Consider the following 26,232-nt stretch of genomic DNA (forward strand, 5'->3'; position numbering starts at 1 on the left):
AAAGAAATTGCATACATATTCTTGTGTGTAAATTCCAAAGACAGAGCTCAGTGCTGGTTTAAAACACATACAAAAAGAGTGCAAGACAGTTCTGTCCTCCCCATCCCCTGTTTTACCTCCTCTGTCTCATCTCGGAAATATGGAGGCATATCGCAAGCAGTCCAAGCCTGCACTGGAGCTAATGTTCCAAGAAAAGGACATCCCTACTGCAGGAAAGAACAAGGAACAACTTATTGCTGATCTTGTGGAGTATGATGCCCCTGCAGAAGAGCTGAGTGGCATGAGACAAAATCCTACAGCTGGAACTGCCATCCAAGGACTGATATCTCCTGGGGAACGCAGCAACATTACTCCCCATCAGGACAGTACTCCCCATGAGGCCTTGGACTCTTATATGCGGACTGCCTTACAACACCTTGGGAATGTGGATGCCAATATGAAACTCCAATTGCTTCTCCAGTACCAAACTGCTGAGAGAGATGCACGAACGGCAGAAAGAGAGGCCCAGGCACGAGCTGCAGAAAGAGAGGCCCAGACACAAGCCGCGGAAAGAGAGGCCCAGGCACAAGCCGCAGAAAGAGAGGCCCAGCGGAGGCATGAACTGGAGGTTCTGAGGCTGAGAGGGGATGCTTCATCCGCAGGAAGTGATGTGCAGGATCAAGGAGACCACAAACCCCGCTTGGAACATTTCCCCATGTTGGAGAAAGATGGTGATCTGGATGTGTTCCTGAGGGGATTTGAAAAGGTTTGCCGGCAGTTCCATCTACCTAAGGAACAGTGGGGACGATATCTAACCCCACGGTTGCGAGGGAAAGCTCTGGATGTGTTTGCTACGCTTCCCTCTGAGAGTGACCAGGACTATGAGGCAATAAAATCTGCCCTGCTAAAAAGTTTAAATCTGACTCCAGAGGCTTATCGGAAAAAGTTTCGGACTTTGCAACAAAGCACCACAGAAAGCTGCACTCAGCATGCAGGCCAGCTAAGGACTGTATTCAGGCTATGGACTGGGGGCCTACAAGTCACTACCTATGAGGCCCTGGAGGACTTGATGGTCCTGGATCAGTTTCTCCAAACACAGAGCTTTGAAGCCAGAGAGTGGATATTGGACCGCAAGCCCAAGACAGCAACAGAAGCAGCAGAACTTGGAGATGACTTCGCCAACAACCGGGCACCGACAGCAAAGCGTGGATCTGCACAAGCCGGAGCAAGTCCAAAAGCAACAGGAGCCACATTGGGTCAGGGGGACACCCGCCGATGTTACAGATGCAACAATGTTGGGCACCTGAGTGCCACTTGCCCCAACAAAAAGGATTCTCCACCAGTAGCTGGAGGACACACAGCCGTTCTTCTGGTGTCCGGAGTGGTGGAGAAAAGAGCGGATAACCTGCAGAGTGTAACTGTAGGTGAACAGGTGACAGTGGGTTTGCGAGATTCTAGGGCCTCCTTTACCTTAGTGCGGCCTGAAGTGGTGGATACAGAGGACATAATCCCTGGAAGAACCATGGCTTTAAAAGGAATTGGAGGTGTGCGGCCTGCTGTGCCCATGGCCCGTGTGTACCTGGATTGGGGAACAGGCAAGGGTTTGCGGGAGGTGGGGGTCTCTGAGGACATCCCTGTTAATGTTCTGCTGGGGAATGATTTGGGTCGGATGCTCTGTCATTATGCTCCAGAGGACACTACCTGCACACCGGATGGGCTGGGAGAGCACCCTGTTCATTCTGAGGTACTGTGCGAGACTTTGGGAGACACTGCGAAATGTGGTAACTGGGAGGGGGTGCAGGGGATTGATAATTGTTTACCTGTGACTGAACCAGTAATGTTTCCTAAAAGTGGAATGGGGTGTATTGTAAAATGCGGTGACAATGCATTGCCAATGCCAAAACCTAGTGGAGATGGGCTAGGGGGAGGGGTTGGTGTGCCCCTGGTGACATTTAAGGATGAGGGATCAGCAGTGAGCTTTATGTCCCAATCCTGTGAGCCTAAGAAGGATGAGAGATCAGCAGTGAGCTTTATGTCCCAATCCTGTGAGCCTAAGAAGGATGAGGGATCAGCAGTGAGCTTTATGTCCCAATCCTGTGAGCCTAAGAAGGATGAGGGATCAGCAGTGAGCTTTATGTCCCAATCCTGTGAGCCTAAGAAGGATGAGGGATCAGCAGTGAGCTTTATGTCCCAATCCTGTGAGCCTAAGAAGGATGAGGGATCAGCAGTGAGCTTTATGTCCCAATCCTGTAAGCCCAAGAAGGATGAGGGATCAGCAGTGAGCGATATGTCCCAATCCTGTGAGCCTAAGGAGGAGGAGGGAAATGAGCATTTCCGGGGAGCTCTGCGCAGTGACTCTTCCCTTGAAGGGCTGAGACAACTTGCTGAGCATACAGGTGTTGACACAGATGGGCATCGGGTATATTGGGAAAATTATATCTTGTACTGGGAGTCCCTTTCCAAAGGCATGTTAGGGGCCCAGGAGAGAGAAAGGCAGTACAGGAAAGAGCCGCTGAGGTTGGCACACAATTTCTACTGGCCGGGTATGGGTACTGCTGCTGTCTGCATGAGGGTGGGTAAGTCTGGGGATGTTACTCGTGTTCCCCTAGTTCCCTTACCAGTCATATCGGTACCCTTGAAACAAATAAAAACATTTGCAGAATCGGAGGGCAGAGACTGGGAACAGTATTTACCTTATCTGTTATTTGCTTACCCCAAGAGTCTACAGGTTTCTCGCCCTTTAAGTTATTGTATGGTCACAAAGTGCGGGGACCCCGAGATTTAGTTAATGGAGAATGGGAAGGGGGGCCACCTGCCCCTGAGACTTCTGTGGTGGAGTATGTTCTGAGATTCAGGGATAGAATGCAGACACTGACTGGGCTGGTACATGACAACCTCACAGCAGCCCAGTCCAGGCGGAAGTACTGGTACGATCGCGTCAGGGAGAAATAGAGGAGTAAAGGAGACAGGTCTATCAGCCTGGAAAGGCAAGATCTCCCTGTCCCCATCTAAAGGGGGAGGTGTCAGGCCCAGGCCTGAGTATTAAATCATATATGTGTATTATAATTATACTGTGTGTACTGTATTATCCAGGACATGGGTGAGGGGTCATTCAGACGGTGTGTCCCTGTTTGTGTATTGCAGTTTATTAGGGGGCCTGGCTTGTTGTTTGTTTGAAGTCAGGAGTTTCTTTGAAGTAGCAGGATGTAAGGGGTCTCTGGTCCCATATATGAGATAAGAGATTAAGAGATGCCCCCCCCCCCCGGTGGGACCAGAGGGGAGGGGGGAATGGAGTCCCTCCAAAAAGGAGATAGATATATTTAAAAACAATACTAGACTCAGGTTGTTAAGATCTGTGCCCCAAGCTGACAAGACCATCCTAAGAACAGCTGGAGACCCACTCTCATGGACTGCTATAATATTACGCTGTAAGAACTTAATTTTTGCTTTCTGAACTTGCTAAACTCTTTTATATATTTTTGTAACTGCATGTCATTTGTTTCTGTATTTTTATATAGTCAGCACTGTGATACCTTTTATCGGATTAAATGTTTAATTAATCAGCTCTGGTCTTTGATCTCTAAATATATGAGCTCACCTTTCTGAAGGCAGCTCGGTTGAAACACGTTTATCTAAGGGTTAATTTGGTGACTTGCTGGGACTAGTAGTGGATACCCAGAGGTCTGGCGACTTTAACCCTTGCACCATAACACTCTCTCTAGCGTCTTGGCTGGACCGATAGGGTGTGATTGTGACAATGCCTGACAGGGTTATAATGATTATTGTCTTTATACAAAGGATGAGGATCTACTAATAAAGTAACCAATGATGTGCAGGCGTCAGACTCTGCAGAGAAGATGGAGCTGAAAGAAGACAAAGACCAGAGGAAGAAGAAAAGTAAAGACAACAGAGAAGACGTCTCCTGTGAGTCATTATACAATTGTGTATTGTCCTGACTGTCCCATCAGAGCTGTAGTCATTTGTAATTTCTGCAGTGATGATGGGTGACACTGTACCCCAATCTGTGGCTGTCCAACTGTTACAAAACTACAACTCCCATAATGACTGAAGCTTTGCAACAGCTGGAGAGCCACTTAAACCGAGGGGATTTTAGAGTAAGCAGCTCATTTTATTTTAATGGGTGTTGACTGATACGACCCCCACCGTAAAAAAAATGGGCTGCATAGTCTAATATGCCCAGACCTATTTTTTCTCCCAGTCTGGAAGTAAGTGTATTACAGGTATTTTACAACCTTTAACTCTACAGTTGTCTCACAACTACAGCTCCCATTATGCTTTTCGGTCTGCATGATGGGAGTTGTAGTTTTGCAACAGCTGGAGAGTTAACATGGGGGGGGGGGCAGGCATAGTGGCATAGTTTATATGGGGAGAGGCATCATGGCACAGTTCATATGAGGGGCAGGCTTAAATGGCAGTATTATACTCAGAAACAGGGTGTATGGAGGTATTATATCAGGGGCATGGTGTTTGACAGCATTATATTTAGGTACACAGCATGTAGTAGTATTATATTCAGGGGCACAGTGTGTCAGTATTATACCAGGTTATTATATACTGCAACTCAGTCCAAAAGGACTGAGTAAAAAAGTCCACTTGTTATCCATCACTGTAATTTGTTTAAAACTTAACTTTTATTAACTGAAGAAACAAATTATATGAGCTGAAAATGAATTAAAAACCCAGCATCATGAGCACACTCTGTGATCTCTATACTCTGTTGTCCATTTGGACTGACATTGAATTTTTAGTAATCAGCACACCTGCAGTGTGTGCTGATAGTTGTTGCTGATGCTGATGTTAAAATTCCTCACACTGCCCCCCATAACATGTTTTGTCACTTCATGTGACATCTTCAGAGGTTAGGGAGCAATGACCATGAGAACGCCATATAGGGGGTTTATATACCCTCATCAAGTATACCAGGGGGCACAGTGTGTCAGTATTATACCAGGCGCACAGTGTGTGGCAGTATTATACCAGGGGCACAGTGTGTGGAAGTATTATACCAGAGGCACAGTGTGTGGCAGTATTATACCAAGGGCACAGTGTGTGGAAGTATTATACCAGGTGCGCAGTGTGTGGCAGCATTATACCAGGGGCCCAATGTGTGGCAGCATTATACCAGGCGCACAGTGTGTGGCAGTATTATACCAGGGGCACAGTGTGTGGCAGTATTATACCAGGGGCACAGTGTGTGGCAGTATTATACCAGGGGCAAAGTGTGTGGCAGTATTATACCAGGGGCACAGTGTGTGGCAGTATTATACCAGGGGCAAAGTGTGTGGCAGTATTATACCAGGGGCCCAGTGTGTGGCAGTATTATACCAGGGGCCCAGTGTGTGGCAGTATTATACCAGGGGCACAGTGTGTGGCAGTATTATACCAGGGGCACAGTGTGTGGCAGTATTATACCAGGGGCACAGTGTGTGGCAGTATTATACCAGGGGCACAGTGTGTCAGTATTATACCAGGGGCACAGTGTCTGGCAGTTGGAGAACGATTATGACTTAACAAATAATGTTTTACAACAGGCAGCACCTGTTTCTGGCATGGCACTGCGGCCGCTAGGTGTGAACCAGGTCTTAGCGTTTAGCTCGGACCTTCACCGGATGGCAGACCTGGATAAGCGGACCCCTACTAAGAGTAGTTGAGTACCCCTGCACTAGGGGTTCACAGCAGATTTCATGCAGTGATTTAGCTGTGTGAAATCCGCCGCTAACTTGCAGCAAACCTCCATGGTCGGGTACAGAGCTCTTGGCCCATGATGTGTAAGGAGTTAAGTTGTGACACGTAGCATAAAATTGTGATAGGACCCCTGAGGAAGTTGTTCAGGGATGACAATATGCGACCTATCATTGTCTGGCTCTGTGTTTGTCATGTCGTGACGGAGTTGTGATGTTGATGTGCAATTATCCTAAGAGTTAAAGGGGTACTGGTTTGCTATGGGGATTTGCTCCTACTCTGGACAGTTGCTGTCATGGACAGAGGTGTCAGCAGAGAGCACTGTGGTCAAACAGAAAAGAAATTCAAAAAGAAAAGATCTTCCTATGTAGCATACAGCAGCTGATAAGTACTGGAAGGATTACGATTTTTAAATAGAAGTAATTTACAAATCTGTTTAACTTTCTGGCACCAGTTGATAAAAAAAAATTGTTTTCCACCAGAGTACCCCTTTAAGGCTGCTGTTATTGAAGCAGAATAGAAATAATGAGACCAGTAGATCCATTCCATGTCTGAAACCAACAGCGCCCAACAAACCCCAATGACCTTAACCCCTTAAGGACGCAGGACGTAAATGTACGTCCTGGTGAGGTGGTACTTAACGCACCAGGACGTACATTTACGTCCTAAGCATAACCGCGGGCATCGGAGCGATGCCCGTGTCATGCGCGGCTGATCCCGGCTGCTGATCGCAGCCAGGGACCCGCCGGCAATGGCCGACGCCCGCGATCTCGCGGGCGTCCGCCATTAACCCCTCAGGTGCCGGGATCAATACAGATCCCGGCATCTGCGGCAGTTCGCGATTTAAATGAACGATCGGATCGCCCGCAGCGCTGCTGCGGGGATCCGATCATTCATAACGCCGCACGGAGGTCCCCTCTCCTTCCTCCGTGCGGCTCCCGGCGTCTCCTGCTCTGGTCTGTGATCGAGCAGACCAGAGCAGGAGATGACCGATAATACTGATCTGTTCTATGTCCTATACATAGAACAGATCAGTATTAGCAATCATGGTATTGCTATGAATAGTCCCCTATGGGGACTATTCAAGTGTAAAAAAAAATGTAAAAAAATGTAAAAGTAAAAGTTAAAAAAAAGTGAAAAATCCCCTCCCCCAATAAAAAAGTAAAACGTCCGTTTTTTCCTATTTTACCCCCAAAAAGCGTAAAAAACATTTTTTATAGACATATTTGGTATCGCCGCGTGCGAAAATGTCCGAACTATTAAAATAAAATGTTAATGATCCCGTACGGTGAACGGCGTGAACGAAAAAAAATAAAAAAAGTCCAAAATTCCTACTTTTTTAATACATTTTATTTAAAAAAAAATTATAAAAAATATATTAAAAGTTTTTTATATGCAAATGTGGTATCAAAAAAAAGTACAGATCATGGCGCAAAAAATGAGCCCCCATACCGCCGCTTATACGGAAAAATAAAAAAGTTAGAGGTCATCAAAATAAAGGGATTATAAACGTACTAATTTGGTTAAAAAGTTTGTGATTTTTTTAAGCGCAACAATAATATAAAAGTATATAATAATGGGTATCATTTTAATCGTATTGACCCTCAGAATAAAGAACACATGTCATTTTTACCATAAATTGTACGGTGTGAAAACAAAACCTTCCAAAATTAGCAAAATTGCGTTTTTCGTTTTAATTTCCCCACAAAAATAGTGTTTTTTGGTTGCGCCATACATTTTATGATATAATGAGTGATGTCATTACAAAGGACAACTGGTCGCGCAAAAAACAAGCCCTCATACTAGTCTGTGGATGAAAATATAAAAGAGTTATGATTTTTAGAAGGCGAGGAGGAAAAAATGAAAACGTAAAAATTAAATTGTCTGAGTCCTTAAGGCCAAAATGGGCTGAGTCCTTAAGGGGTTAATGGGGTCCAATAAGTGTTTGTCATGTTGTGTGGCCTTTCTCCAGTCAAAACAGTATGCTGCACTATTTTGTCGAGTATTTTTGATGGAACCTATGATAGAGGCTCCTGACGCTGGTGTCAACTGGTACGACCTATCCCAGGGAGGTACTACATGTTCTGTACTACTCTTAACCTATGCCATGGTTAGCTGCTCCTTTAGACACCAGGTAAGGGCAGCTCCATGTTACCTTTTTAGGACACTCTGGCCCAGATTTATCAAACTGTGTGAAAGAAAAAATAGAGGGATTTTTCTCACAACAACCAATCACAGCTCAGGTTTCACTTTACCTCATATCGTTAGCTGAGCTGTGATTGGTTGCTGTGGGAAAATCAGTTTTTTTTCTCATACACAGTATGATAAATCTGGGCCTTTGTGTACTGTACAGGACGCTGAAGAAGCTCCTGTCCTCTACATAGACCAGTGGTCCTCAACCTGCGGACCTCCAGATGTTGCAAAACTACAACTCCCAGCATGCCCGGACAGCCGTTGGCTGTCCGGGCATGCTGGGAGTTGTAGTTTTGCAACATCTGGAGGGCCGCAGGTTGAAGACCAATGACATAGACAGTGATTTACAGCTTCCAGCAGCTCTTTCTTACTTTATATATAAGAACTTGCTTTACCTATGTTAGTTATCTAATTATTTTCTTTATTCCTCGCTTTCTCTTATTTTTAGATGATATTTTAGGGGTTTCATAACCAATTAGGGTATGTTCACACTGAGGAATTGGAGAGGAATTTCCACGAGTAATTCTGCTTTCTTTTTCCTCTCCAATTCATTCAGCAGTGAAAATCCCCATAGAGCTGTGCAGAATTTCTGCCCCTCAGTTCACACTGAGGAATTTCCTCAAGCAGAATTCTGACGAGGAAGTCTGTTCCGCTTGAAGAAAGAACATGTTCTTTCTTGCAGGCGGAATCAGCGTCGTTCTCCCATAGAGATCAATGTTATTTTTTTTTTTCAGTCAGAAGCATTTCCACGCAGAATTGGCGCGGAAATGGCCCGAAATTCGCGCAGAATTTCTGCATGAAAAAAAAGAGGATAATATATATATATTATACTCTTCTCCTCCTCCGCTTGAAATTTTCATTTCCGCGTGTGGAATTCCGCTCGAAATCTCTGTGAGTTCTTGTGGAAAAGTAACAATATTTTGAGGCAGAAAATTTCTGCTTGATTTCCGCCCCAAGTCCTCAGTGTGAACATACCCTTACAGTACCAGGTTTCTGTAGAGTCCTGGTCTCAGCATACAATGGTCGTCTTGTGACCAATAATATTGTGGTGAGGGAGCACTGGACTGCTATGAAGTAACACTGCTGCCTGCACACTATGGCGCCGCTTGTTCCTCAGCTCCCCTCCCTCCTCCATATTAGGGGACTGTGTTTACCCCGTTGCCTGGAGACCAGACCCTGAAACATTCCTATCCATTCTCTTCATAGAGAGGACAAGGACCACTATTTGCCCCTCTGTGCCTAGTAGAAGGGTCTAGAAGTGGGCACCGAGGGGTTAAGCAGCAGCCTGTGCCTGTACTGGGCAGTGAGGGCGGGAGCGCAGCCCTTTCCTGCTCCGGATAACGGGGCTGAGTGTGAGGAAGGAGGGCGGAGAGTGGAGACCCCGAAGGAGACTGCTGTTGTTGTCGGGCGGAGGGAGCGCCTTACTGCAGCATGGTGAACCCCAGCAAAGTGAAGCCGGAGCTGGAGGGAGAGGAGAGGAAGAAGAGGCCGCTGCCAGCCACGTCCTCCCCCACTGTGCTGGAGATGGATACCCTGCCCCCCGCCCCGGCCCTCCGGCTGCCCCCTGGCGGATCCACCCCGTCCCCCCTGTCTTCCTGCTCCCGTCAGGCGTGGAGCAGGGACAACCCCGGCTTTGAGGCTGAAGAAGACGGAATGGAGGAGGAGGAGGACGGCGAGGAGGGCATGGTGGTGGAGATGGACGTGGAGTGGCATCCCTCCGGGCCGGGCAGGAGGTCATCTTCTCTGGTGTCGTCTAGCAGCGGGGGCAGCACCGGGCTGGTCGGCTATCATCATCATCATGCCAACAGCATGGGCAGCCAGGCCCAGAGGGGCCGCAGGAGGAGGGGTGAGCCGGGCACCGAAGGAGGCAGAGCCGGCCAGGGCACCGAGCAGCCCACGGAGCAGCAGGGAGTTGTCAGGATCCTGCACACCCTCAAAGGTAAGCCCTGCACCCAGGCTGCCCCCTAGGTCTCACCCAGTGTGCACATGGTATGCTGGAGGAACTTTTCTGGAGTTTAAAAAAAACTTCTAGCCATGTTCACACAGTGGAACCGATGGAATCCGGCAGAAATATTACTCCCAGATATTCCGTTGCAGCAGAGTCCTATTGTTTTCAATGGGATTCTGCTGCACTGTACATGTGGAGGAATCCACTTGGAAATGTATTGCCGTCTATGGAGGTGGCGCATTTCTGAGTGCTCCTAGAACTATCATTCTGCCAGCGACCAGTGTTTGGGGAATGAGCGCTGTGTCACCGTGTCATATTGTAGGCACACAAGATATGTGCACCCCAAAGGGTTAACCATAATGGTTTCACAGTACAGTGGGATGCCATCATTCTATTGTGACCTGCTGGTATCCACATGTCCTTGATCAGTGACTTCTCAGGACCAGTTTATACAGAAAACAAAAGGCGCAGTGGTTCATGGGATTGAAGGATTTTCTGCAAATTTCACAATTTTCATAGCAACGAATGTGTTTGGCAAAATGGCAACTTCAGTTTGGCAACTACAATTCTGTATACAGGGTGGGCTGCCAGTAGGGTCAGGGTGCCAGAGCCCAGGGGAGAAATGTATTGTACCATACACTACTGATCTGTATACAGGGTGGGCTGCCAGTAGGGTCAGGGTGCCAGAGCCCAGGGGATCGGGAATGTAATCACATGCCCATGTTCTCGGATGTGAATAAACCCTGGCAGGGGGGATTAGGGCGCACACATCCTGGCACCTACCAGCAGCTTCTCCACCCCCTATGGCACAAGCAGAGAATACGTTTCTTTTTTATTATAATAGGGTGCCTCTTCGGGTGGCACAGGACAAATATAGTCACAGGTACTAGTGCTGATTGGGGGGGACGGACGTTCTGATTTAGGGTAGGGTCACGTGCCATATTTTTCTTCATATTTTTTGCAGGTGATTTTGCTACTTCAATGGGTAGGAAAATACGCAGCAGCAAAATATGGCCCATGTGACCCAACCTTTTAAAGCAATTTGCTCATCACAGGCACTGAGGGGTAAATTCACACACAGTTGATTTGTTGCTGAAATTTCCACATTTCTGAATCCATGGGCTGCTGCCAAAACAACCCCACTCTGAGACCCCTGCTCTATTTCCTAGCCCTGATGGCTTCAGGGAAATCTAGTGATCAACTTCCAGTGTAATACATAGAAAGCATGGGAGTGATGCTGGGGAAAGTAGCCACAGCTTTATGGCATGTTCCCAATACTCAGAAAAAAACAGTTAACTCTTCTCACAACACACTGGCGGAGATTTATCAAAACCAGTGCAGAGGAAAAGTTGCGCATAGCAACCAATCAGATCACTTCTTTCATTTTGCAGAGGCCTTGTTAAAAATAAAATAAGCGATCTGATTGGTTGCTATGGGCAACTGGACAACTTTTCCTCTGGACAGGTATTGATAAATCTCCCCCATAACTCTGACCTCTGCTATTTAACCCCGTAGTTGCTGTTGTCAATAGAGTTATGCAAGTTTTTAGACAAAAGCAGGGATACTGATGGGTTGCCATGGTAGGTAAGGGACTATGCTGATCACAATAGATAAGTGTTATCTGGACCCACCGAATTTGGTAGGATCAGCTGACCATCTAATGTCTTTGAGAGCCTCTGACACAGCAGCTGACAACTACTGGTATTGACGACGGACATCGGTCATCACTCCGAGATCTGTCATTTAAAAGAAAACTGTCACATGTTCACTCCTGCACTAACCACAGGTACTGACTGATAGTGCGGGGGACGCTGATTCATATGATCCCTACCTTGCCCGGATCCGTCCTGCCGTTCGCCTGCAATCTTAGTTTTTCTATATATGCAAATGTGTCTGTAACTGGCACAAGCAAGGTTTTCAGGAGCCTAGTGGCACTGTGACATCAGCGCCGCCCTACTGTAGCGCCGTCCGCTTATGAATATTTATCCCCCCTCCCTCCGGCTCTCACTCTCCCTGACGCTCCAAACCGGTATTCACTGCGCATGTGCCGCTTCCTGACATGCGCAGTGAAGACCAGCTAGGAGCGGCGGGGAGAGTGAGAGCCGGAGGGAGGATGAATATTCATAAGCGGGAGGCGCTGACATCATAGTGCCACTAGGTTCCTGAAAACCCCGCCTGTTCCAGTTACAGCCACATTTGCACATACAGGTCATGGCCGTAAATGTTTGCACCCCTGACATTTTTCAAGAAAATGAAGTATTTCTCACAGAAAAGATTGCAGTAACACATGTTTTGCTATACACATGTTTATTCCCTTTGTGTGTATTGGAACCAAACGAAAAAAGAGAGGGAAAAAGCAAATTGGACATAATGTCACACCACACTCCAAAAATGGGCTGGACAAAATTATTGGCACCCTTTGAAAATAATGGAAAAATAAGATTGTTTCAAGCATGAGATGCTCCTTTAAACTCGCCTGGGGCAAATAACAGGTGTGGGCAATAAAAAAAATCACACCTGAAAGCAGATAAAAATGAGAGAAGTTCACTTCGTCTTTGCATTGTGTGTCTGTGTGTGCCACACTAAGCATGGACAACAGAAAGAGGAGAAGAGAACTGTCTGAGAACTTGAGAACCAAAATTGTGGAAAAATATCAACAATCTCAAGTAGGGCTGGGCGGTATATTGGTATATACCGAATACAGAATTTTTTGGGCTGCACGATATTAATTTTTCCCATATTGCAATACCAGTTTGGCCCCTCCCCCTCGGGAATGAATTATCAGCCCAGCGCAGCGCTGTCCCCACATCGGGGAACTAATTATATGTGACCCGCCAGCGCTGTTCTGCTTGCCCCCACCAAATCATGTGACCCGCCAGCGCTGTTCTGCTCCCCCCCCACCAAATCATGTGACCCGCCAGCGCTGTTCTGCTCCCCGCCACCAAATCATGTGACCCGCCAGCGCTGTTCTGCTCCCCGCCACCAAATCATGTGACTCGCCAGCGCTGTTCTGCTCCCCGCCACCAAATCATGTGACCCGCCAGCGCTGTTCTGCTTGCCCCCAATTAATTATCAGCCCAGCAGGGTACTACTACTCACATGTCGCCCGCAAGCACTGCCCTCCTCCTCTTTGTTGGGGGCAGCTGGCGACGGAACTCTATACTGACGCCAGTGGTCTCCAACCTGCGGACCTCCAGATGTTGCAAAACTACAACTCCCAGCATGCTGTCCGGGCATGCTGGGAGTTGTAGTCTTGCAACAGCTGGAGGTCCGCAGGTTTGAGACCACTGCTGTACACTGTATCCCTATGCCCGGGCTGCAAAAGATAAAGAAAATAAACTTTAACTTACCTACGTCGGCCTTACGCTGGGGACGGGAACGTCGGACAGCTGTCAGCCTATCACCGGCCGCAGCAATGTCCCGCCCCGGCAGGTGATAGGCTGAGCCCACTGTCATGTAAGAAGCTGGCTTCTTAGATGACAGTGGGCTCAGCCTATCACCTGCCGGGGCGGGACATCGCTCCGGCCAGCATGCCAGCAGTGATCTCAAACCTGCAGACCTCCAGCTGTTGCAAAACTACAACTCCCAGCATGCCCGGACAGCCGTTGGCTAGTTTTGCAACTTCTGGAGGTCTGCAGGTTGGAGACCACTGGCATACAGTATAGAGTTCCATCGCCAGCGGCCCCCAACAAAGAGGAGGAGGGCAGTGCTTGCGGGTGGCATATGTGAGTAGTACCCCGCTGGGCTGATAATTAATTGGAGGCAAGCAGAACAGCGCTGGCGGGTAACATGATTTGGGGGGTGAAAGAAATACCGTTATATACCGTGGAACCGCCATAAGTTACAAAAATACTGTGATACACATATTTGGTCATACCGCCCAGCTCTAATCTCAAGGTTACAAGTCCATCTCCAGAGATCTAGAATTGCCTTTGTCCACAGTGTGTAACATTATCAAGAAGTTTACAACTCATGGCACTGTAGCTAATCTCCCTGGGCGTGGACGGAAGAGAAAAATGTATGAAAGGTGTTAATGCAGGATAGTCCGGATGGTGGATAAGCAGCCCCAAACAAGTTCCAAAGATATTCAATCTGTCCTGCAGGCTCAGAGAGCATCAGTGTCAGCGCGAACTATCCTTCGACATTTAAATGAAATGAAACACTATGGCAGGAGACCCAGGAGGACCCCACTGCTGACACAGAGACATAAAAAAGCAAGACTACATTTTGCCAAAATGAACTTGAGTAAGCCAAAATCCTTCTGGGAGAACGCCTTGTGGACAGATGAGACCAAGATAGAGCTTTTTGGTAAAGCACATCATTCTACTGTTTACCGAAAATGGAATGAGGCCTACAAAGAAAAAAACACGGTACCTACAGTGAAATATGGTGGAGGTTCAATGATGTTTTGGGGTTGTTCTGCTGCCTCTGGCACTGGGTGCCTTGAATGTGCGCAAGGCATCATGAAATCTGGGATTTTGGGTCGCACTGTACAGCCCAGTGTCAGAAAGCTGGGTTTGCGTCCGAGATCTTGGGTCTTCCAGCAGGACAATGACCTCAAACATATGTCAAAAAGAACCCAGAAATGGATGGCAACAAAGCGCTGGAGAGTTCTGAAGTGGCAGCAATGAGTCCAGATCTAAATCCATTGAACACCTGTGGAGAGATCTTAAAATTGCTGTTGGGAAAAGGCGCCCTTCCAATAAGAGAGACCTGGAACAGTTTGCAAAGGAAGAGTGGTCCAACATTCCTGCTGGGGGTGCGTTCACACTGAGTAATTCAAGAGGAATTTACTCGAGTAATTCCTCTTGAATTCTCCGCTCGAAATTAATGCACATCTCCTCTGCCCATTGACTTTAATGTTTTTTCCGCTGTCCTGTTCACACTGCAGAAATTCCGCTTGAAGAAAAAGCATGTTCATTCTACAAGCGGAATCCGCTAGCAGAAATCAATAGAAGTCAATGGTATAAAAAAAATTCTGCCCAACATCATTTTCGCGTGGAATTTGCGCGGAATTTGCGCGGAATTCGCGCTGAAATGGCTGAAAAACCCTTCACTTCTTTCTCCCCCATTTCCACGCGAAAAAAAAATTCTTTTTTCAGCACGTAAATTTTTCAGCGTGAATTCCTCTTGATTTGCTCAGTTTGAACGCACCCTGAGAGGTGTAAGAATCTTATTGATGGTTATAGGAAGCAACTGATTTCAGTAATTTTTTCCAAAGGGTGTGCAGCCAAATATGAAGTTAAGGGTGCCAATAATTTTGTCCAGCCCATTTTTGAAGTTTGGTGTGACATTATGTCCAATTTGCTTTTTTTCCTCCCTTTTTTGTCACTTTGTGTATCCTAAAATGTATAAAAAGCAATCAAAAAATCCTATGAAAACAAAAATGGTACCAATAGAAACTCCAGATCACGGCACAAAAAAAATGAGCCCTCACACATCCATATATACGGAAAAATAGAAAAGTTATAGGGATTTGGAAGAGGACATTATTAAACATGCAAATTTTTGTACAAAAAGTTATGATTTTTTTTAAAAGAAGTAAAACAAAATAAAACCTATATAAGGGTGCTTTCACATTACGTTTGTAGTGTATGGTTGCTGGATCCGGTTGGGAGGGGCGAAAACCGTCCGCTCCCGTATCCCAGCCGGATCTGGCCCGAACCCCATTCATTTCAATGAGCCGACCGGACTCAAACACTGACTCCGGTTGTCTCATTTTTCCCTGAATACGGTTTTCTGACCGGACCTAGAACCGTAGTATACCACGGTTTTAGGTTCAGTCAGAAAACTGTATACAGGGCAAAAATGAGACAACCGGAGTTAGCGTTTGACTCCGGTCGGCTCATTGAAATGAATGGGGTTCGGCTGGGATCCGGCTGGGATACGGGAGCGGCCGGTTTTCGCCCCTCCCAACCGGATCCAGCAACCGTACACTACAATCGTAGTGTGAAAGCACCCTAAGTTGGGTATCATTTTAATTGTATCGGCCTACAGAATAAAGATAGGGTGTCATTTTTACTAAAAAAAAGTGCTCTGCATAGAAGCCCCTCAAAGTTACAAAATGGTGTTCGTTTGTTTGTTCAATTTTGCCCCACAAATAATAATTTTTAATTTTATTTTTGTTTCACCGTAGATTTTGTGGTAAAATGACTGATGTAAAATTGGTGGTGCAAAAACAACAAGCCCTCATATAGGTCTCAGGGGTGTGGAAATTTAAAAAAAAACTACTTGTCCAAGGGACTAAAGCGGAACACAATCTACTTGTCCCTCAAGAAAATCTACTTGTCCTGGTTGATGAAATAATTTCAACCAAAATAGTACGATCCCCCCCACTAGACCACCAGGGATGGATATAAGATCCTTTAGACACTGCTGTCAGCGATGATCTAATGGTTTAATAGTGGCTGCAGTGATCGCAGCATGTCGGGCTATTAGCGGTGGGAGAGCTGTAGCTCCTCTTACACCCGAGACAAGCCCAGAAAAGTCTAGATGTAACTTTTTGATCACCTTATAAAAAATTTCTCATATGAAGTGACCAAAAATTAGCAATTCTGGACTATTCTTTTACATTTACACCGTTCACCGTACGGTTCAATTAACATTATATTTTAATAGTCTGGACATTTCCACATGTAGCGATACCACTTATGTTTATTTTTGTACATTATTTTTATTTAAAGAAAATTGGAAACTTTTATTAGGAAAGGGGCTTATTCACATATATACGCACCTTTTAAAATATTTTAATCACTATTTTTCAGTCTCAATAGGGACTTATGTGTTACTGGGGGGGGGGGGGGGGGGGGGTTCTGCTTCTCCAGTTTATATGGTGCATTTTGTGTCAGAAAATGCTGGAAGTTGCATTTAGTTACTAGATAACTACAACTCCCAGCATGCCCTGATACAGCCTATGATTGTGTGGGTGTTGCAGCATGTTGCACTGTATAGTACAGTTAAGGTTATTGTGGGACATGCTGGGAGTTGTAGTTTTGGTTTGTGTCAGCTGCAGAGCCAGAGGTTGTGTCAAGGAATACTGGGAATTGCAGTTAGTAACTACAACACCCAGCATGCCCTGATACAGTCTATAGCTCTGCAGCTGACCCGAACCAAAACTACAACTCCCAGCATGTTGCACTTTATAGTTCTACAGTTTAGGTTATGGTCCAACATGCTGGGAGTTGTAGTTTTGGTTTGGGCGTGTTTGTCTGCATCCGTGGGGCTCTTGGTCGTCGGGTGAGTATGAAGGGGGTGGGATTCTGGGGGTGCAATTTAGTGCGGGTGCCACTAAAAATAAATACAATTAGATGGCACAACTGCCCTAATGCCCGACGTGACAGTCCACTCCTATCCAAAACATTCATGCATACACATATCATACATACACCAGCCACTGCCCCCATATCATACATACACACACACACACCCCGCCACTGGCCCCCATATCATACATACACACACACACACCCCGCCACTGGCCCCCATATCATACATACACACACCCCCACCACTGCCCCCCCACATCATACATTACATACACACATACACTCACACCCTACATATACACCATACATATGCACACATCATACATAACATACACACATCACACATACATCATACACTCACACCATACATATGCACACATCATACATACACCTGCCGCTGCCCACCCCACATCATACATCACATACACATCACACTTAGATATCATACACACATCATACATTACATACACATCACACATAGACATCATACACACATCACACAGACATCATACACACATCACACAGACATCATACACACATCACACATTACATACACATCACACATAGACATCATACAGACATCATACACACATCACACATTACATACACATCACACATAGACATCATACACACATACACTCACACCATACATATACACCATACATATGCACACATCATACATACACCCACCGCTGCCCCCCCACATCATACATCACATACACACATCACACTTAGACATTATACACACATCATACATTACATACACATCACACATAGACATCATACACACATCACACAGACATCGTACACACATCACACAGATATCATACACACATCACACATTACATACACATCACACATAGACATCATACACACATACACTCACACCATACATATACACCATACATATGCACACATCATACATACACCTGCCGCTGCCCACCCCACATCATACATCACATACACACACATCACACTTAGACATTATACACACATCATACATTACATACACATCACACATAGACATACACACATCATACATTACATACACATCACACATAGACATCATACACACATCATACATTACATACACATCACACATAGACATACACACATCATACATTACATACACATCACACATAGACATCATACACACATACACTCACACCATACATATCCACCAGTGTTTCCCAACCAGGGCTCCTCCAGCTGTTGCAAAACTACAACTCCCAGCATGCCCAGGGCATGCTGGGAGTTGTAGTTTTGCAACAGCTGGAGGCACCCTGGTTGGGAAACACTGATATACACCATACATATGCACACATCATACATACACCTGCTGCTGCCCACCCATCATACATTACATACACACATCACACATACACTCACACCATACATATACAACCACCCTTCCTGCCGTCGCCTGCATTCTCGGCCTCCTCACCTGATCCGGCCATGAGTGGACATCAGAGCTGTAGTCCCGGACAGTGTGAGGTGAGATTTCCGTCCTCCCCCTCCTGCTCTGTGTTTTCCCCGTGCAAACTAGCAACCGCCCCGTGGTGGATTAGGTCCTGTCTAGACAGAGCAGGGGAGGGGGAGGGATAGAGCTGTGAGCGGGGGATGGAGCTGTGCACGGAGCTGTCTACGTCCTTTCTCTCACCCCGCTGTGTCTTCTGAGCTGCGTCCATCCTCCGGGAGGGGAGATAAGGGGTCTCTGCAGTCAGCTGGAGGCCTCCGCCCCCTCCATACACTCTGAGCGCCGGTGTGAGGTGTAGACTTCCATCGGCTCCTGCACCTCACACCGACATTACAGAAAAATAAGGGGGAAGTCTGTCTGTCCCTGCTAGCCCGATACAGGGCTAAATCTATAAACAATTCACCTGCCCGGCGCCCAAAACTACTTGTCCCGGGCGTCGGGCTATAGGATTTCCACATCCCTGGGTCTGTAGGTGGAAAATTTAAAGTGTTAGTATTTGTAAAAGCTGAGGAGGAAAAAACTAAAAAAAAACTGATGTCCTGAAGGGCTTAATACAATTGTCACATAGAGTTTTATAGGGCAGGGTTGAATTAACTAATACATCTGGCCCGTGCAACTTTTGTGAGACTGAAGTGTCACACATGATAAATCAATGACCACTGCACAAAGTGATCTACATAAGAACATTTCATGGTCCGGAATTTGAAACAGTCTTATTGAAATGTTGCTGAAGACGTTGTACGGGGCCATCCTGTGACTTTCAGATGAAAAGAGAAGTCTACACAGATTAATTCCCCTCATGGTCCTCTATCATGTTGGAAAAAGCATCTTGAAATGTAAATTGTCCAAAATGCTTAAAAAAAGAATAATAATAATTAGGGCTGCACGATATATCGCAAAAGCAATCAAATCACGTTTTTTGCAAATATTTCGATATAGTGATACGGCCCCCACATGAAAATTTGCGACTATCTGCTCAGGCCGGCTCCCATGTGAGGCTGCAGGCGGGGGCCGACCAGAATAGGTAAAAACTCATTAAAATACTAAGTCAGTGTTTCCCAAACAGGGCGCCTCTAGCAGCTATTGCACAACTACAACTCCCAGCATGCCCGGACAGCCAAAGTCTATATTACAGACTTCTCTGGGATTTTGGCAGCAATGGCTGAAAAAAAGTTTTAAAATAATAAAAAAAAAAAAGAAAAGCTCAAAGAATCAGAACAAACATAAAGTTTGAGACTCGTTTTGCCTGTAAAAATTGACTTGATGAGGCCCAATATGATTGTTCCAAAACCGTGTGTGCACATAGCCCAACTGTAATAGAACTGATGCACTTTATTGCAGCTAGTAGTTGTCGTGGAGTTTTGCATGTCTTTTACAGTTAGATTTTCCGTCTCCTCTAGTAATATGGCTGACAATAAGTGCTGTGCAGTTATTTTCCATTATTCCTCACGTTCCATAAAGCCAGGAGAAATATCCGGCCAAAAGCCTATTCATAAAGGATAGCTACCTATAGGTGGCGCTAGAGAGAGAGTTTCCATTCATGTAATGTGCTCCTGGCATGGGTTAGTGGGCTGTGGACAGCTAACATTACATTTCACATTGTAAAGCCAGAAAGTCACATATGGTTAGCAATAAGAACCCAGCAGTGAAGGCCTAAGCAGCAGCATGTTTAGTGCACAACTGCTTATTGGATAGGCAACAATAAAGCTTTCTCACCTCAATCCCTCAGACTCAACAACAACATCCATAGTTTCAAACGTGGCCTGAAAACACATCTCTTCAGACAGGCCTATAACATTCTTTAATTGGCCTCAACATATCCTCAACATATCCCCACACCTCTTGTTTGAATAGTTATTGTGTAATATTATGTCTGATACTTGTCTTTGTTTGTACCCCATAATTGTAAGCGCTGCGGAATCTGTAGGCGCTATATAAATAAAATTATTATTATTATTTCTCATATACAGTGAGGCAAAAAAGTATTTAGTCAGCCATTACTGTGCAAGTTCTCCCACTTAAAAAGATGAGAGGCTGTAATTTTCATCATAGGTATACCTCAACTATGAGAGACATAATGAGAAAAAAAATCCATAAAATCACATTTTCTGATTTGAAACCCCTTAAGGACTCAGCGTTTTTTAATTTTTGCATTTTCATTTTTTCATCATCACCTTCTAAAAATGATAACCCTTTAAATTTTGCACATAAAATTCCATATTATGGCTTATTTTTTGTGCCACCAATTCTACTTTGCAGTGACATTAGTAATTTTACCAAAAAATCCATGGCGAAATGGAAAAAAAATTCATTGTGCGACAAAATTGAAGAAAAAATGTCATTTTGTAACTTTTGGGGGCTTCCGTTTCTAGGCAGTACATTTTTCGGTAAAAATGACACCTTATCTTTATTCTGTAGGGCCATACAATTAAAATGATACCCTACTTATATAGGTTTGATTTTGTCTTCTGAAAAAAATCATAACTACATGCAGGAAAATTTATACATTTAAAATTGTCATCTTCTGACCCCTATAACTTTTATTTTTCCACGTATGGGTCGGTATGAGGGCTAATTTTTTGCGCCGTGTCCTGAAGGTTTTATTGGTACCATTTTTGCATTGATTGGACTTTTTGATCGCTTTTTATAATTTTTTTTATTATATAATAAGTGACCAAAAATATGCTACTTTGGACTGTGGAATTTTTTTGCGCGTACGCCATTGACCATGCGGTTTAATTAACAATATATTTTTATAGTTTGGACATTTCCGCACGCGGCGATACCACATATGTTTATTTTTAATTTTATTTACACAGTTTTTTTTCATGGGAAAGAGGGGGTGATTCACACTTTTATTTAATTTTTTTTCACTTTTTTTTGCAGTGTTATAGCTCCTTTAGGGGGCTATAACACTGCACACACTGATATTTTACACTGATCCCTGCAAAGCCATAGCTTTGCATGGATCAGCGTTCTAGGGGCTCGATTGCTCAAGCCTGTAGCTCAGGCTTGGAGCAATCAAATGCCGCTCGGACGCAACGGAGACAGGAGAGGGGATCTAGCCCGACTAAGCTGCCGGGAAGCTTTTACTTTTGTTTTGGATGCGGCGAGCAACTTTGATCGCCACGTCTGAAGGGTTAATAGCGCGTGGCACAACGATCTGTGCCGCACGCTATTAGCCCAGGGTCCCTGCTATCATTAGCAGCCTGGACCGACCCGGTGTGATGCGGGGTCACGGCGTGACCCAGTTTTAAATACCGGGACCTGGCGCAGGGTGTACAGGTACGCCCTGCGTCCTTAGGAGGTTACAGAATGTATTTGCAAATTATGGTGGAAAAATAAGTATTTGGTCACCTACAAACAAGACACAGACCTGTAACTTCTTTAAAGGGGTACTCCACTGGAATTTTTTTTCTTTTTTTAATCAACTCGAGTCAGAAAGTAAAACAGATTTGTAAATTTCTGATGAAGTACGGAAGTACGACACAGCTGTTACCTGCACACTGAAGTCCTCTGCGTTCCTGTTCCTTCACCTGCTTGACACCGCCACTCTGTTTGTACAATAAAGAACTTATGGAAGCTTCAACCTTGGTGAGTGCTGTCCATATTTCTGCAATACGTACATTTGGATTTATTTCTGCTCCTTTTGGACTGAGCACCTAATGGGGTGGTTTGCTTCTATATTGCATGCCTGTGGTTTTCCATTTGCGATAGTTACAGCAGTGCCAGACTCTCTATCTTTAGCCCGCTAAATTTGTACATTACTTCTATTTAAAAATCTTAATCCTTCCAGTACTTATCAGCTGTTATATGCTCCACAGGAAGTTCTTTTCTTTCTGCATTTCCTATCTGTCTGACCGCAGTGCTCTCTGCTGACACCTCTGTCCATGTCAGGAACTGTCCAGAGCAGGAGAGGTTGGCTATGGGGATTTGCTCCGGCTCTGGACAGTTCCTGACATGGTCAGAGGTGTCAGCAGATAGCACTGTGGTCAAACAGAAAGGAAATGCAAAAAGAAAAGAACTTCCTGTGACACATGAAACAAAATTGTAGACCTGCACCAGGCTGGGAAGACTGAATCTGCAATAGGCAAGCAGCTTGGTGTAAAGAAATAAACTGTGGGAGCATTTATTAGAAAATGGAAGGCATACAAGACTACTAATCTCCCTCGATCTGGGGCTCCATGCAAGATCTCACCTCGTGGTGTCAAAATGATCATAACTTCAAAAATCCCAGGACCACACGGGGGGACCTAGTGAATGACCTTCAGAGAGCTGGTACCAAAGTAACAAAGGCTACCATCAGTAACACACCACACCGCCAGGGACTCAAATCATGCAGTGCCAGACGTGTCCCCCTGATTAAGCCAGTACATGTCCAGGCCCATCTGAAGTTTGCTAGAGAGCATTTGGATGATCTAGAAGAGGATTGTGAGAATGTCATATGGTCAGATAAAACCAAAGTAGAACTTTTTGGTAAAAACTCAACTCGTCGTGTTTGGAGGAGAAAGAATGCTGAGTTGCATCCAAAGAACACCATACCTACTGTGAAGCATAGGGGTGGAAACATCATGTTTGGGGCTGCTTTTCTGCTAAGGGTAAAGGAAATAATGAATGGGGCTATGTATCGTGAGATTTTGAGTGAAAACCTCCTTCCATCAGCAAAGGCATTGAAGATGAAACATGGCTGGTCTTTCAGCTTGACAATGATCCCAAACACACTGCCCGGGCAACGAAGGAGTGGCTTCGTAAGAAGCATTTCAAGGTCCTGGAGTGGCCTAGCCAGTCTCCAGATCTCAACCCCATAGAAAACCTTTGGAGGGAGGTGAAAGTCTGTGTTACCCAGCGACAGCCCCAAAACATCACTGCTCTAGAGGAGATCTGCATGGAGGAATGGGCCAAAATACCAGCAACAGTGTGTGTAAACCTTGTGAAGACTTACAGAAAATGTGTGACCTCTGTCATTGCCAACAAAGGGTATATAACAAAGTATTGAGATGAACTTTGGTTATTGACCAAATGCTTGTTTTCCACCATAATTTGCAAATAAACTCTTTAAAAATCAGACAATGTGACTTTATGGATTTTTTTTCTCATGATGTTTCTCATAGTTGAGGTATACCTATGATGAATATTACAGGCCTCTCATTTTTTTTAAGTGGGAGAACTTGTACAATTATGGCTAACTAAATATTTTTTTGCCCCACTGTACATGTATTTGAGATTCTGTTTCTTTCCTATAGCTGTTTAGTAGTTGATGTCTAAAAAAATAAGTGGTATGGCCCAGATTATTCCATTGTATGCATCCATAGAATAGCTGAATAAACATTGCTAAGGGAGCCGGGCAACCATGGCTGAAATTATAGTGGAAATCTATGCCAGCTCATCACTGGGGTATATTACAAAGGCTGCTAAACAGGCGTGTGCCCCAAGATATATTGGGAACATCATACATTGGTGGGCATTTACTTATAAGCGATGTATGAAAGAAGGGTTTCAGTAACCCCCCCCAATCTAGCCCACACATCACACATGGAAGGAAGCCCGTGTGATGAATGCCAAAGGTCACAAGACATGTCTGATGAGATGAAGTGTACAGTACTGTTTGTAGTCCTCTGTACTGAGCCTATGGATGGTAAGCTGCAAAGTCGGTTTGTTTCGCTAACTTTAGTCAGTGGACACTGCACGATTAATAGAAAAAACTGTCGAATCGCGATATTGCCGATGAGTGATTGTGCAGGCCTCAAATTGCTGCGATTATTACCTTGTAATTTCATTTTGGCATCTCAGTCCAAGAACCAACCCGTTTCCAGTGTCCCCTACCGACCACCCCTGTGTTTGTGTGTGTGTAATATGGTACTGGGCCACAGGGTAAGCATTAAAAAAAACTGATGCTTCTGGCTATCTCCGCTCCCCCTTAGGTCTGCCACAGATCATGTTCTCCAAGTGGTTTCTCTGGGCTTTCCTCTTCAAAAACATGGAGCTGGTTGCAGGACCTTCCTGCTCAGCCAGTCACTGGCCACAGGGAACTGGATCTTTGGGGGACCAGGCTAGGCAAAGGCTGGCTCCAGAAGGTTAAATAGATTTGTAAATTACTTCTATTAAAAAAAAAAAAAAAAATTATAATCTTAATCCTTCCAGTACTTATAAGCTGCTGTAAACTACAGAGGAAGTTATTTTCTTTTTTTAACTTCCTTTCTGTCTGACCACAGTGCTCTATGCTTAAATCCCCTTAGCAAACCTCTCCTGCTCCAGACAGTTCCTGGACATGGACAGAGGTGTAAGCAGAGAGCACTGTGGTCAGACTGGAAAGAACCATACAACTTCCTCTGGAGCATACAGCAGCTGATAAGTACTGGAAGGAATACGTTTTTTTTAATAGAAGTCATTTACAAATCTGTTTAACTTTCTGGCAACGGTTGACTTGAGAATTTTTTTTTCCACTGAAGTACCCCTTTAAGCCCTTAAGGACATGTACGCTCTGTGCCCCCTTCCCTCAGGAGCTGACACCGCATCATAGAGGGGTGGGACCCACGTCTAATGCTGGTGATGCCCGGCATTAACACCTAACTTTGATTGCGGCACGTAAAATGAAAATAAAACCGTCCCGGCAGCTCAGCGGTGTCCCGATCAGTTGAGAGGACGGCGGGAGGGCCCTTACCTCCCTTGAGTCCTTAAGGGGTTAAGCTATGTTTTCCCATTGAGTTCCATGCAAATTGGTGGGAAAATTACATGTTTTGGAAGTTTTTTGAGATGCAAAACAGATATAATTTTTTGGGGGGGGATGTTTCACTGCTCAAAATGACTCCCAAAGATAGATTCTCTGTATCAGTGTATTATCATGGTAATCAATGTAGGTATCCAGTTATTAACCTGTAAGGCTAATCTCCCTGCCAGAGGTGCTATGATGTCCATTGTGCGTGTGACGCTGCAGCCAATCACTGGCCTCAGCATTCATATACATGCAGGAAGAGACCCCCCCCCCCCCCAGTGTATGCTAAAACCCAGTGTATGCTAAAATTATGTTCTGTGCTGTTGCTATTGGGTAGTCATAATTGATAATTCACAGTTTATAGCTTTCGGAGAGGCGCAAACTAGCAGTGTTCCAGATATACCTTTTTAATGGCTAACACAACAAATGTTATGTACATTGTTTTTTATTAACCCTACTTTTTTATTTTATCTATTACTTTTTTTCTACAGGTCTTTGGGGTACAAGATATACAGCAGACCGAATACCTACAAGGGAAAAATACTTAAAAACTATCCTCAGAGAACTGATCACTTATGTAGTGTTTCTATTTATTTTGTGTGTCTGTAAGTACTTTTATGATAATGTAATATAATCTACTTATTATTACTTGGAATTGGGGGCACTGGGCTAGCAAAGGTTTGCGTATTGTAATGTCTTCTTCCCATAGTACATGTATTCCCATTGTGTATTTATTACTGGACAGATATAGCTTATAAGAGCTCGCCATTGGGCCTGCTTAGAAATCGTCTTATACCATAAAATCAAGAAAAAATAGATAAACCATAGTGCCATTAGTGCCATTAAAATGCAACAAGAGGGATGGAGAGATATATATTTACTTGGATCTGTTACAATTTAGATATGCAGGCAGCATGCTGCTGAAACATTGACCTTTGATCTTTTTGAGAATATA

The 26,232-nt window shown here is 44.9% G+C and overlaps 1 protein-coding gene across 2 annotated transcripts in view; it reads left to right on the forward strand.

Annotated features, from left to right (window-relative positions):
• The first annotated feature begins 9,061 nt into the window (after positions 1 to 9,061).
• The window catches only part of PKD2 (polycystin 2, transient receptor potential cation channel), a 67,270-nt gene continuing 50,099 nt past the window's right edge, over positions 9,062 to 26,232 (forward strand). For both annotated transcript variants that reach the window (XM_056568412.1, XM_056568422.1), the window contains exons 1-2: positions 9,062 to 9,814; positions 25,769 to 25,882. In XM_056568412.1, the coding sequence (XP_056424387.1) occupies positions 9,307 to 9,814; positions 25,769 to 25,882 (622 nt within the window). In that variant the 5' untranslated portion in view covers positions 9,062 to 9,306. The remainder of the gene's footprint in view (positions 9,815 to 25,768; positions 25,883 to 26,232) is intronic.

This window comes from Hyla sarda, chromosome 1, assembly GCF_029499605.1.
Source record: "Hyla sarda isolate aHylSar1 chromosome 1, aHylSar1.hap1, whole genome shotgun sequence".
NCBI lineage: Eukaryota > Metazoa > Chordata > Amphibia > Anura > Hylidae > Hyla > Hyla sarda.